We start from the raw sequence: 13,309 nt of genomic DNA on the forward strand, positions 1-13,309 counted from the left end.
AAATACACTTTTTGTAAAGACTCACAAAAATATACTACACATATTTGACTACAGCACTTGAATGTGATGTTGATATATCTGGAAATACAAAGAATAAATCAAATTAGAGGGTTCACACTTGCCCAAAAAAGATGAAGTCCAGCTTTCAAGAGAGCACAATGAAATTGCTGATCATTTTACTTGAAACACCAACATGATATTGTCTTGATACCATGCCTTGTCTAAGGTGCATTGAGTATGTGCTATTTAACATGGTATTTTTACTCAAACACAGTAACGGTCTATATGGTCTCTGCATACTGTAAATGACAGGAGCTCTTCACAGAACCTAGCTCCATCCCTAGTCAACCATCTGTGTGATGAAAGGAGAGTGGCAACGGATGACTGACCCATTAAATGCTAGAAAGCACATAATAATATTTACAATATATTATAGTAATATTGCCCCTGACAGGCATTACATTTGAACAAAACTCTCGCAATGATTTGAAAATTGCTCTACTGAAGTCCTCACAGTGTTAGTGTACATTTAAACTGATGCATATGACAAATTTATTAGTATACAAAACACATTTATTTAGTACAGACATACTTATCACAAAGATACTTACATTTTTGCTCATATTCCAGCGGCATCCTTTACTCGTCCATATCATGTGGTGCATAAACAGTTGGTCACTGCCAAAAAGTTAACTTAAAACGCTGTGGATGAGTAAACGAGGTGAAAAAGAACGTGCCCAGTTTGACATCCAATGGCCCCAGTGACCACCGTAAAAGGATCACGATGAATCTTCAAAGGCAGGCAGCCGTCGGCTCGGGGTGTTTACTGAAGACAAGGTAAGGTCACCGCTCACACTGTCTGGGTTCACAGTGGGGGTGAGGGTGGGGGGGTCACACTGTGGTACTGCTGCCTTGAACCTGCTGAGTGTTACAGCTGCAGGCACAGGTCCCATGTATTGTGCAGTGTGGAAGCAGGAATTGTACACTGCTAATCCCATAGAAATTGTTCAAATATCTTGAAAATATTCATATGTTATTCATAGTGTATTATATAATATTCACAGTAACTGTGACATCTTATTCCAACAAGTATGCAGCTGTATTACTTTGCTTTCTGGGAGGCGATGATTGAATGACTTGAATACTTTGGATGACCGGATGACTGACCGACAGACTGGAAAAAGAAAAAGGCTGAAGGACTGAAGGACTGAAGAAGTTAAAATATCACGTGGCTGAGAGGTGGAAAAGACCAGATGAGTTAAAAGACTGAATGACTGAAAGCGAAGACTTGCTGACTGCAGTGACTGAGACTTTTAGCCACAAGGGGGCGAAAGTGCGTCAAAATCGGAATTTTACAAATAACTGCTTTTTTTGTGGGTTTGAAATGTGTGCAACATATTAATAATTATATTTCTCTTATGCCTGTGAGCGTATAACTTGTATAAGTCTAAAATAAATAACTCCACGCATCAAGTGCATTGTTAACAAAAATATATAATAATAGCCCAGTAACTACAGTTGAGCAGGACAGTAATTTCGCTGCGCAGCCTGTCTCATAACACGAGCGCAGTTTCTCAGAGCGGGACGAGTTATTAATATTAATATCGACGTTATTACAGCGGAACGGCGTGGGAAGCGCAGCCGCCAGAGGCCACTGACGGGTCGATTCTGCGCGGACTGCGCCGCGGGAGGAGACGCTGCGCTCGGAGCCCCGCCCACTGCGGCTCCCTCATTAACATAAAGAAGGGAGCGCTCGGGGCGCGCGCGCGCGCGCACGGGGAGGGGGCGGGGTTGCAGCGGGGACGCGCCGAGGAACGGAGACAGAAGAGAGCAGAACCCGGCGGCTCTGACTCGCAGGTACTTCGTCACACTCACAAACACACACACACACACACACACACACACACAGACAGACACACACACCATTACCTTGTGCTCGTTTCTCTGCCGCTTTTCTCACCATCGCTTTTTCCTCCGAGGTCAGTGTTTAAAGCTGGTAGTTGAGACGAGCTGTCCGGGCTGATGCTGGCGAGGAGGGTGATGTCGATGAGGAGGAGATGCTCCTCTTCACCCTTCGGGGTGTCCGTGCTGCTCATCGGTCTGCTCCACATGGACCACCTCCACCGTGTCCGCGCGCACGTGCAGGACGCGTCGCCCCCCGCGGACTCGGGGCCGAACCCCTCGTCGATGGGGGCTAGCCTGACTCCGGGACACGCGACCTTGAATGACATGTTCAGGGAGGTGGAGAAGCTCATGGAGGACACGCAGCACAAGCTGGAGGAAGCCGTGTACAAGGTAGGAACATCCATCCATCCATATCTTTCACCAATCCATAATCTATCATCACCTCTCCACCATCTATCCATCACCTATCCATCCTTTTCTTCTGTCTCCCTCACTATTATTTTTTCCATAATATATTTTTTATGCTTTCAGATATATGGTAGTCTATCACACCATCTACCAAATTTCCTTCAAAGTGCCAATTTATTGTGCAGTTATTATGACATGCAAATCAGGGCTAATTAGCATGCTCATTAACATACAGTGGGGTGTACAGTTTCAGGTGGAGGTCCTGTGAGCTGCGCTGTCTTCAATAGGTCATGTTAGTGACGTTATGTATTATAATGTGTTGTATTAGTGGAAGTGTGACTGCAGGGGGGTGGGGGGAGGGAGAGGTCAGGGGAAAGGTGACCTCTGTGACCCACGCATGAAGGGACGTGCATTCGTTTCTAACCGACGTCTCTGTTCCGTAGATGGACAACGAGAGTGCCAAATCGATGCTGTATCCGTATGACCTTCCTCCTCGTTCCCAAGAGGAGAGGAGCCCGGAGGAAAAAGGTGGAGATGAATCGGGTCGCACCGCAGAGACGATCGATGAGGTGCGCAGCATCCGCATTGCACTGCCCGTCTGCCACGCGCACCTTGACGCATTGTTAACGAGGGGTGGGACCAGCTCTCAGGTATCGAGGTGGGGACCTGCAAAGCATTTGCAACAGAGGAGCTGTGCACAAATAGTGGGGGGCATATTAGGCTTGCTTGAAGATGGGGGGGAGGGGCAGGATAGACCCCAGATGACCAGGACCCTACACTGGACAAGTGGTTATTGATAATGGATTGACGGATGTGCGAATGAAGCAGAACGAGACCATGTGGATAATTTCCATCACTGAGTGATGACAAAGACTTGTGGACTGGATGATTTAAAGATTAACTCAACATAAAATCCAAGAATAACAACTATAACCAGGCTTACTGATCACTCCCCCCCCCCCTCCTAGACACACTCATTTACACCAAGATCCACGTTTGTTTTTTTTCTAGGCGATGAACAACAACACGGTGGCCACACACTTCTCCAGCATCCTGGTCCAGCCCGACGGCCGAGGGAACGAGATCGATCGCGTAAGTGTGCCGACATGATGGCAGTCGGTGAAAGCGTCTGCCGCCTGCCTTACCGTGGTAACGAACCCTGTCCTAGAAGCATCCAAGCGCCTAGTTCCAAAGAATATACCTTTTCTCCTCCCCCTTACATTTGTAAATCCACACTGGTGTAAATCGCCTGTTCATCACACGCTAAGATGGTGATGAGCACAAGGGCCGTTCACACAGTCACAGAAACGCAGACGCTCAGCTGGGGGAACCTTGTGGCTCAGCGTGTGAAATATTCCTCATTCTGTGAAACGCTCTCAACGCTCCGATCGGACTCGTGTTTGATCTCCCGGATCCGGCCCGACTTGACTTCACCAAGTTGGATCTCTTCGAGCCATATTTATTTTCCATGCATTGCTCGTGGTTTAACATACTGAACGATATATGGATAATATGCCGGCAGCTCATTTAGTACCAGGTACGTGTGTGATTCTGTGTAGATGACCGTGAAAATGGACTAGTGGGACGGGTTTTTGGGGACGCCAGAGGACACACGACCCCCCCCCCCCAGGAGCTGAGGTTCACACCTCTGGTAGCTAAGAGGAAACAGCTCGTTCGCTGACTTGCTCTGTCTCGTCATCCGGGGGAGGTGATGACCAGTGCATCCCCATTAGTGTCTCAGCACTGAAGTCGACAACAGAGTGCAGACGTCGCCATGGCAACGCAGTAGCTGAAGCCTGTGAGAGTTTGGCTGTTAATGACAGGGCATTGGAGGCCTGACGGAGATGACCATCCTCAGTTACTGGCGCAGCGAAGATCTACTGTCCCGCTTCACTGGGGTTAATAGAGTTCCAGACCTCTTCTTTCTAGAGTTTTCTTTTCATTGCAGTAAGACATCTTCAAAAAGACATCAGTTCCAAAAATATTTAACAAGTGATTTAATTAATCTAAAAGTCAGACATCATTGACAAAACACCAAATTTTTAACAACCACTATACCTACCCTAAATACTTTTAATTCTATTGAATCACATGATTTTAGTCATGTGAGTATTGTATTATAATTATAGTCAGACACAAACACATTGGCTGAAGCTGCTTGTCCCAAGTGGGGTCACGGTGAGCCAGGTGCACAAGGCTGGACACACCCAGGGTGGGACACCGGGCCATCACGAGGTACCCCAAGCGGGACTCAAATTCTAGACCCACAAGAGAGTAAGACCTGGCCACACACACACACACACACACACACACACACACACACACACACACACACAGAGAACCGCTTGTCCCATACGGGGTCACAGGGAACCGGAGCCTACTTGGCAACCCAGGGCATAAGGCTGGAGGGAGAGGGGGGACACCCAGGACAGGACACCAGTCCATCACAAGGCACCCTAAGCGGGACTCAAACCCCAGACCCACTGGAGAGCAGGACCCGGTCCAACCCCCTGTGTCGCAATACACCCCACACCTAAACACTCTCCACCTAAATAGAGTAAATAAAATACATAATTTTGCCATGTAGACATGTGAGAATCAATAAGTCACTTCTTGTGATTTTGACATGTGTGGCCCTCGAACCCGTTCTCAGTAACTATTGAGGCCCTTGGCCAGAAAAGGTCGAATGCCCTGGTATTAGACTTTTAAAAATATAAATGTAAATGTCCCAAGTAGGGGGGTTTGCTCCCGTCATACGGTTGGTCAGCGTTACTGGCCTGGGACTAAAGACAGAAAGGGAAGTGTAATATTTACTTGATGATAACTGTAAGTTCCAGGAGTTTTGGTGCTTTTAATGCCAGATTTTATTCGTTATGAGAACTGCTTCTGCTATATTACTGTTACCTCAGTGCACTTTTGGCACTTGATGATAACTATAAAATACAGAGTATGGCTGAACGGTGTTCAGCGAGTGCCAGCGAGACGCGCAGGGCTCTTTTCGCTCTTTTCAATATGTCCCCTAAGTGACGTCACCGGGAGCTGTTTCACAGAAGCACCTGGAACAAATGCGGGGAAAGTGTCCTTCTGGAAGGGTCCGCAGCCGTTTAGCACTGACGTGGCGTGCGGCTGCTTCCCCGCTCTGTTATTTATGCCGCATTCGCCAGCTTCCCCACCCCTCGTTTTTCATCGGCGCGATGACTCGTACGGCGCGAGGCGAAACGAGCAACCGTGAACGAGCGCTCCGTTTGGCCGTCGCCAGGTGCCTCCTCCTCCGTGTTGAACATTCCCTTCCGGCAGGACAGAAAAGTGAGTAGAAACACCGTGATGCCAGCGGTGAATCACTGCAACCTGGGACACTTTCCTGGGAGATGTTACTCCTTGGCTTACCATGTAGATGAGCCACGTCAGCCCCGTCTGCTCTGGTTTCCCCCCAGCCTGTAAAAACCACAGCTAAGTCGCTCCGACTGGCGGAATGGAAAACGAGCGCTGGGGCCTTGGAGTGTTTTTTCTACTTTTTGTGGGAAGAATGAGCTGGCGTCAGCGCGACGTCTGCGAGGAAACTCGAGTCAGTGGTTTTCTTTGGGGCGGGGGGGGGCGTTGTGGGGGGGGGGCATTGGAGGACTCATTAGGACCCGGCACACACATCCCCCCCATAGTATTATAGAGAGCCCTGAAGGTTAGCATGAGTACACATAGATGTCCTGCATGTGCACACCTGACAGCTCCGGAAGGATTTACACAGTACGTTGTTGAAATTTGGTTCATAATTTTTTCTTTTTTTGTCATTTCCTGTGCAACCAGCTAAATTGTACCTCTTGGAACCAAATTTCTAATTTCCACACTTTGAGCAGTATCTATGCTGGTAGAGATTTACTGAGATTAAACAAGAATTGATTCACCACAAGGGAGCAGCTGAAGAGACTGTTTTGCCTGGTGAAAGAATATTATAGGGATATTATAAGAATATTATAGGGACAGCTGGTAGCATAGTGGTTAGTGCTATGTCCTTTGGATTTGAAGGTTGCAGGTTTGATTTCCAGCTCTAGTACCCTTGAGCAAGGTACTTACTCTAAATGGCTCCAGTAAAATTACCCAGCTGTATAAATGGCTAAATAATTGTAACCTTATGACTGTAAATTATTTTGGAGAAAAGCATCAGCTAAATGAATAAGTGTATTATAATGTAATACCCGAAATTAATGTCGTTCCAAAGTAAGTTCTTTAGCACCAAGAAACCTGGTGGCAGGTACAGCTGTACAGAACAATGGTGTTTCTGCAGCTTTTGTGGAATTTGCCAGGATTTTAATTAATTTCGTTTGCATACTGTAGTGGTAGTCCATAAATGTTTTGTAGGTTATAAGAAAAAGAGTTTCGTCATGTTTAGTCTCTTGGCACGTGGATCACACACTGTGGTCGGCACTTTACATTTCCATTTACATTTATTCAGTTAGCAGACTCCTTTCTCCAAAGTGACTTCCAGTGAACTCTATATAGTGTTATCAGCCCACACACCTTATTTACCGTGGTGATTTACACTGCTAGATACACTACTTACACTGGGTCACTCATCCATACATCAATGGAACACACTCGCTGTCACTCACACACTATGAAGAACCTGAACAGCATGTCTTTGGACTGTGGGAGGAAACCAGAGCACCCGGAGGAAACCCACGCAGACACAGGGAGAACATGCAAACATGCACTTTCATACACTCAGACATTCCCAGACCCTATTTTCCAGTTATCAGACCAGTCTTTCCTTTCCCGTAGGAATCACGGGAAGCGGAGGATCAGAACCCGGGCAGCAGCATACAGAGTTAGTGTTCTGTTCTCACACAATCTGACATATTTATAAACATTTTACATATGAAAAGTTAAACACATGTTTGTGCTGTGGGGCTCACTGTTGATATGAGACAAGATTTCCATAACAAATAGAAATGTCTCACGATGACTTTGGACGGCAAACAAAGTGATGAGTAGCAACATGTTTTATACACGCAGATCATCACGTCGCTACAGTGACGTTTCCCATTAAATGACTGTTTCTAATCTCACCGATTGACAAGCGACATAGATTTTGGATGTCTGATAAAATCTCTTCGAAGCCTGTGGTTTTACATGCCAGACCAGAGCTTTCCCCAGATGGATGCACTGAAATAGCGCCGGGGAGTTATTTTTAAAGCCAGCCTCGTCTCACAAAGAAAAGCAGTGCCAAATAAATGCCCCAGATGGGGGGCTGATAAAATCTGCAGAACGTGTGGTTTGAAGCCTGGGGGAGGCGTTTTCTCGAGGTACAGCCTCGGTCGTGATGGAAGAACCTCCCAGTCTTCCTGCAGAATCACAGCTGTGGAATTTCCTGACCCAGACAGCTCCTCCTGCCGTGCTCTATCCGCTCACGTTGGACTGACTCCGCCCACTAACGCTGCTCTTTCCAACAGCACAGATCTTTGGGTTTGGGTTTCAGACCATAAACATAGTTTTATACCCCTTTAACAATACCACTGTCTTAGCCCTGTTGTGGGTCCTTCTCAGCACATCTCTCTGGGGGATGTCATTCTGATCAGTGGATTGTCTCCCTACAGGAATGCCTCATCGATGAGGACTGCCCCCCGGGCAACTACTGCCTCTATGAAGTCCTGCAGTCCAGGTGTCTTCCATGTAAGGCTCTGCACACGGTAGGTTCCCTGATTTGTCACATAGACAAATTGTTCTTGTCCAGTATAGCTATAGAACCAGTATGTATCCAGTAGCGGTATAGGACCAGTGTGTATCTAAAAAGACCAACGAACCAGCAGGAGTCCAGTAGGACTAGAGGATCAGTAGGTATCCAGCAGGACTAGAGGACCAGTGGGTGTGTAATATAGCTGGAGGACCAGTGGGTGTCCAGTAGGACTAGAGGACCAGCGAGTGTCTAATATAGTTAGAGAACCAATGGTTTTCCAGTAGGTCTAGAGGACCAGTGACTATCCAGCTGAACTTGAGGACCACTGGGTATCCAGTATGACTGAAGGACCAGTAGATGTCCAGTAGGCCTAGACAACTATTAGGCATCAGCTAGGACTAGAAGGCCACTAGGACTACAGAAAATATCCAATAACATTAAAAGACCAGTGGATTCCCAATAATTCTTGTGGACCAGTGGGTGCCAACAGGACTGTAGGACTAGTAGTCTTTCAGAAGGACTATGGGATCAGCGTGTACCTAACAGGTCTAGAAGACCAGTAGGTGCTGAATAGGAGTAAATGACAATCAGGTGTTCCAAGAAATCTAAAGGCCCCGACACTAAAGTTGTATCGGTTTCTCATAATTTTTTTCTCTAAACTCAACACCCGTAGTGCAGTTGCTGCTTTGGTTCAAAACTGAAAGAAGGGTCATGGACAACAGGATGACATGACAGTTTCTCCTGCATGCAGCAGGATGGCTCTAAGAAGCGCACATGACCTTCCAGAGAGCTGCTCCTTCACTGCAAAGGGCTTCTTAGCAGCACGCCAGTACCTCCTCATTCCTCTTGTCTCACGGCACATGAAGATGGAAGAGAGAGAATATTTTGTTTTTCTCAGACAAGCCGCACACTTGGGTGGGATGGCTTTTGGCAGGGAGGGATGGAAACTGCAGAGAACAGCAGACAGACAGCGACCCACATTCAGAACAGGGTGGGCAAGCTTGTAATAATTACAGCCCACGTGTTCAGCAGAGCTTTGACCCAGCAAAAGTGTGTTCAGAATCGTGGAGCCACGTCAGAAGAACAGGCTGCAGAGGAAGCCCTGTGCTGGATGGGTTCCACATGTAGTAACAGTGTGCTTTCTGTGGCTGCACTTCCGGGATTGATGAGGATTTTTAAGGATTGTTATTCTTCATGTTCAAAACTTGAGCTTCCCTCATAGATGAGGGTCGGGGTATAATAGATATCTGAGTGTTGTGTGTTCCAGACGTGCACGAAGGATGAAGAGTGCTGCTCGGGCCAGCTTTGCCTGTGGGGCCAGTGTTCCGACAATGGCACCAAGGGAGAGGCGGGCAGCATCTGTCAGTACCAGAGCGACTGTAGCCCGGAGCTGTGCTGCGCCTTCCACAGAGGTGTGGACCCCCGCCGAACCCCCCAACCCGCTTTGGTAGCTGTCCATCTACTGCATCTACTGTCAAGAGTGAAGTTATAATGACAATCAAGGCACCTCATAAATCTCAAAGACTGGAGCTATCCTCCCTATCTGACCGAGTGGGCCTGCAGAGTCCGGAGGCTTTCATGCCAGCTAAGAACCCACCCATAAACATTCAGTAATGATGATTCTAATGTTAACTGATAATTCAGTCAGTGATGTCATGGAGGTTGGAAAATAAAACAAACTCTGTGGAACAGGAATCCAGAGCTATAAATTTGGCACCCAGTTATAGTACCAGGGGAGAGTACCTGCTTGAAACCAGTTACCTGGGCCAAAACCACAGAAAGTAGGAGTTTGAGTGGAAGTTGGTTATATGGACTGATGAGTCAAAAGGTGAAATATTTGGGTCCAGCTGCTGAGTATTTGTAGGACGCAGAGAGGTTGAGAGCATGAGTTGCTGCTCTTTAGTTCCCTATTTTAATCATGGAGGTGGCAGCGTCATGGTGTGGGGCTGCTTTGTTAATCACGGAGCTGATGAACTGGACCAAGTCCATGGGAATATCAGCCAGCATGGCTATCATAGCATACTTCAGAGAAACTCCATTCCATCAGGGTTGTGGGCAGTGTTTCATTCTACAACAAGGGAAGTGTGTTATTCTGCTATGCGTATGAAATTCCCTGCAGGGATTAATAAAGTACCTATCCTACGATGCCAGCCACAAACACACTTCAAAACACGCATCAATGCTGAGAATTAAATGGTGAAGAGGAAAATAGATGGTGGTTCAAACTGAGGACCTGGGTGTACAACGTAACCAGGTATAAAAACTAGTTTTCAGTAAATATACTCAAACTTCTGAATGATACTGTATATTTGCGAGTTCTCGTTGCGCTTGATCAATTGACCACATCGGTTGGTTCGAAAGTCTAACAAATGAAGTCTGTTCACTGCCAAGGGTTAGGGGGCTCCATGTGTTATATATATCCATATAAGTCATATATTGTGCTGGAATTGTGTAAAATGTTTGTATAAGGAATCATTTGAATAATTCAACTTTTGCAATAGGAAACTAATTTTGCAAAAACGATTGCAGCAACCGGACACTAATCTGAAAGCAGCACAATTTCTTTAAAACGCCAGAATTAGTGTTACCGTGTGTCTCACATAATTGCTGCTGTAATACCTCCTGTGTACTGAACTGGAAACTCCCCGAAAAGTTGGATAAAAACCCAGCAGCACTTCTCAGGACCGCCGTATGAATTGTAAGCAAGACGAAAGTAACTAACTCCTGCGTCCCGCATGCTCCTGACCCCTGACCCCTGACCCCACCAGCCCTCCTCTTCCCCGTTTGCACCGGCAGGCCCACGGAGCACGAGCGCTGCCACGGCCCCTCCAACCACCTGATGGAGCTCCTTTCCTGGGACATGGATGGCGAGGGACCCCGGGAGTACTGCCCCTGCGGCCGGGGTCTCCAGTGCCAACCCCAGGGGTGAGTTGGGTCCTACCCACCTCTTGGCACACTCCCATCCCCCTCAGTCGCCTCTCTCAGGGTCCTATTCACACGTAGCGCAGTCCGACATTGTATTCATGCTTTGCAAACATCCAGCGTAAACATCTGTAGCGCCTGCCTAGGTCGGTTGACTGCAAGCGAGCGACAGATGTTTACATGGTAACAAAGGAGCTGCACATTAATAAATCTGTACTGGGGGTGAAGAGTTCGACTGGACTGCGGATTGGAGGGGCGGGACGCATAGCTCCCCTCACTGCGCCCGGCGTGCTGAGTCACGGCCAGAGCACTTTACTCCGCCCCGGGTGCACGCCTCTGATCTGTTCGTACGATGATTTCTCCCAGTTAAGGTGAAAAGGATCTCCGGGGACCCTGTGGTTTACAGCTGCTCTGAGCCGCCAAGTTTTGTTCAGTATAAGAAATGAGCAGCAGCCCTTACGTTTTCAGATCTTTCTCTGCATCCGCAATGCGGATCGACGGGTTCCGTAAACCTGAGACAGATCAGGGGCATCTTTTTTTAATGCTCAAATCCGAAGGTTGTGGGTTCAGATCTTAACCGTTGCTGTAGTACCCATGAGCAAGATACGTCCCCTAAATTGCTCCAGTAAAAGTACCCACCTATATAAATGTGTAAATGGGAGGTTATTTTAACAGATCCTCATGGGCGCAAGGTTTACAAAGAGGACAGAGCACAGCACAAGCATGTGCTAGTGGTAGTGTGGATAGAGCTGTGATCCTGCAGTCACAATTCCAGGTTTGAATCCCCGCTCCTGCTGCAGTTCCTTCGATCAAGGTGCTTGCAGTAAATTAATATAATAGAATGCTGTAAAAACAGGTAAATCGCTAATTAATTTTGTAAATTCCCTCGCACGACAGCATCAGATAAAGAGGGAATAACGAGCTAGATGTATATTTTAACCATAAAATATATGTAAAGCTGAAGTACACCGCGAGTGAAAATAGAAAAGTTTCTGCCTTGGCTAACAGACATCTGTAAAGAATTTGGGCGATTTCGGCGAAGATCGTTCCGATCGCTCTGCTGCAGCGACATCTACTGGGGAGGAGAGATTCGGTTTCCTTTGCCTCCAGCTACGACACTGTAATCGAAGCTCACGGTCCGAACTCTCACGCCTGTTACTTTCCACAGACGAGGCTCGCTTTGCCTGAGGCCACAGAACTCCTCCAGCGAAGAAGTGAGCGACTCGCTCTATTCCGAGGCAGACTACATAGTATGAAGCACTCTGCTCAAGTCCGCGTCAAGCTTGCAGAATCGTATCTACGCTCAAGGCGACGTGCAGTCTGGCCGAAGGACACGTCCGAACCGACTCCAGCCCGGGAACTGTACTCGGCTGCTAATTATTGAGCTTTGCCCCACTGTACTCTTCTACCTCCCCCGAACGCATCCCTTTAAAGAGGCCTCCAGGTCCGTGTTTAGCATTTGCTGTCATCGGTATGCTCTGCCTCGTGTAGTCTGTGTGAGAATCACGTGAGCCATCTAGGATTCTCGGCCCTGGGCCAAAGCTTCAGATGTCTATATTATGTTTCCTTAGGAAGCTCGGAGCAAGAAGTTCTCCTCTGATGGCTTTGCTTTCATTTGGGGACGAATCATCCAGGCAAAGAGCCCGGGCAGGTTTTACTGTAATTCAGTGCTACTGTAGGTCGGCGCAAGTTTTACATTCACCTGTTTTGAGTTTTCCTTGGGCATAAAAGGACAGTAACCAACATGAATGCACTGTCATTAGTAATAAAGAAGGTATACGCTTGTCTTTTGGTGTGCTACCACCTAAGTATGTGGCTCTATGCTCCACAGCACTAGGTCATTTCCAGTGGAAATCCCTTCCTTAAATTAAATACTTCAAAATAACATCTGTGGTATTTATTTGCAATTTAAAAACCCCTTCATACAACATTTAGGTGTGAATGCCTACATGAGTGAAAACAATTGGTGTAAAATGCAACATTTGTCCAATTCCTGCAACTCATGGGAGAAATATCACTGTGGATAAATGTAAAGTGTTTACAGTGATCATAACTGAATGACCAAAATCCACAGATTTAATACATTCAGACCGTAAGGAAGTAATTCAGGACAGACTCCTGCAGTTATGAAAAAGCCTTTTAATTTGTTCTAAAATCATCTTTACTATGTTCACACAAGATTTAAACCGCAAAATAAAGTTTTTATATTGGCATTGTCTACGGTGAACAGCTTGTGGCGACATGGGAAGCCCAGTGGGAGGGCATGCCCTCAGGGATCCAACAGGTAGGGCTAACTGCCACTCCCCCAGAGTTCGCTGCCTTCCTCAGTCAGTGTGGGGTGGAGTGTGGAGGGCTGCGTCAGACCCTCTGCACGCTTCCCGTCAAAGCGACTGCGCACTGTACAGA

At 47.2% G+C, this 13,309-nt stretch overlaps 1 protein-coding gene across 1 annotated transcript; it reads left to right on the top strand.

Annotated features, from left to right (window-relative positions):
- Nucleotides 1-1,894: 1,894 nt before the first annotated feature.
- On the top strand, nt 1,895-12,788 carry dkk3a (dickkopf WNT signaling pathway inhibitor 3a). The gene is made up of 7 exons (XM_018752648.2): nt 1,895-2,295; nt 2,757-2,882; nt 3,325-3,405; nt 7,902-7,994; nt 9,249-9,393; nt 10,750-10,906; nt 12,072-12,788. The coding sequence occupies exons 1-7, from the start codon at nt 2,023-2,025 to the stop codon at nt 12,157-12,159; spliced, it is 963 nt and encodes a 320-aa protein (XP_018608164.1). The 5' UTR covers nt 1,895-2,022; the 3' UTR covers nt 12,160-12,788.
- The last annotated feature ends 521 nt before the right edge of the window (nt 12,789-13,309 follow it).

Source organism: Scleropages formosus, chromosome 11, assembly GCF_900964775.1.
Source record: "Scleropages formosus chromosome 11, fSclFor1.1, whole genome shotgun sequence".
Taxonomy (NCBI): Eukaryota; Metazoa; Chordata; class Actinopteri; order Osteoglossiformes; family Osteoglossidae; genus Scleropages; species Scleropages formosus.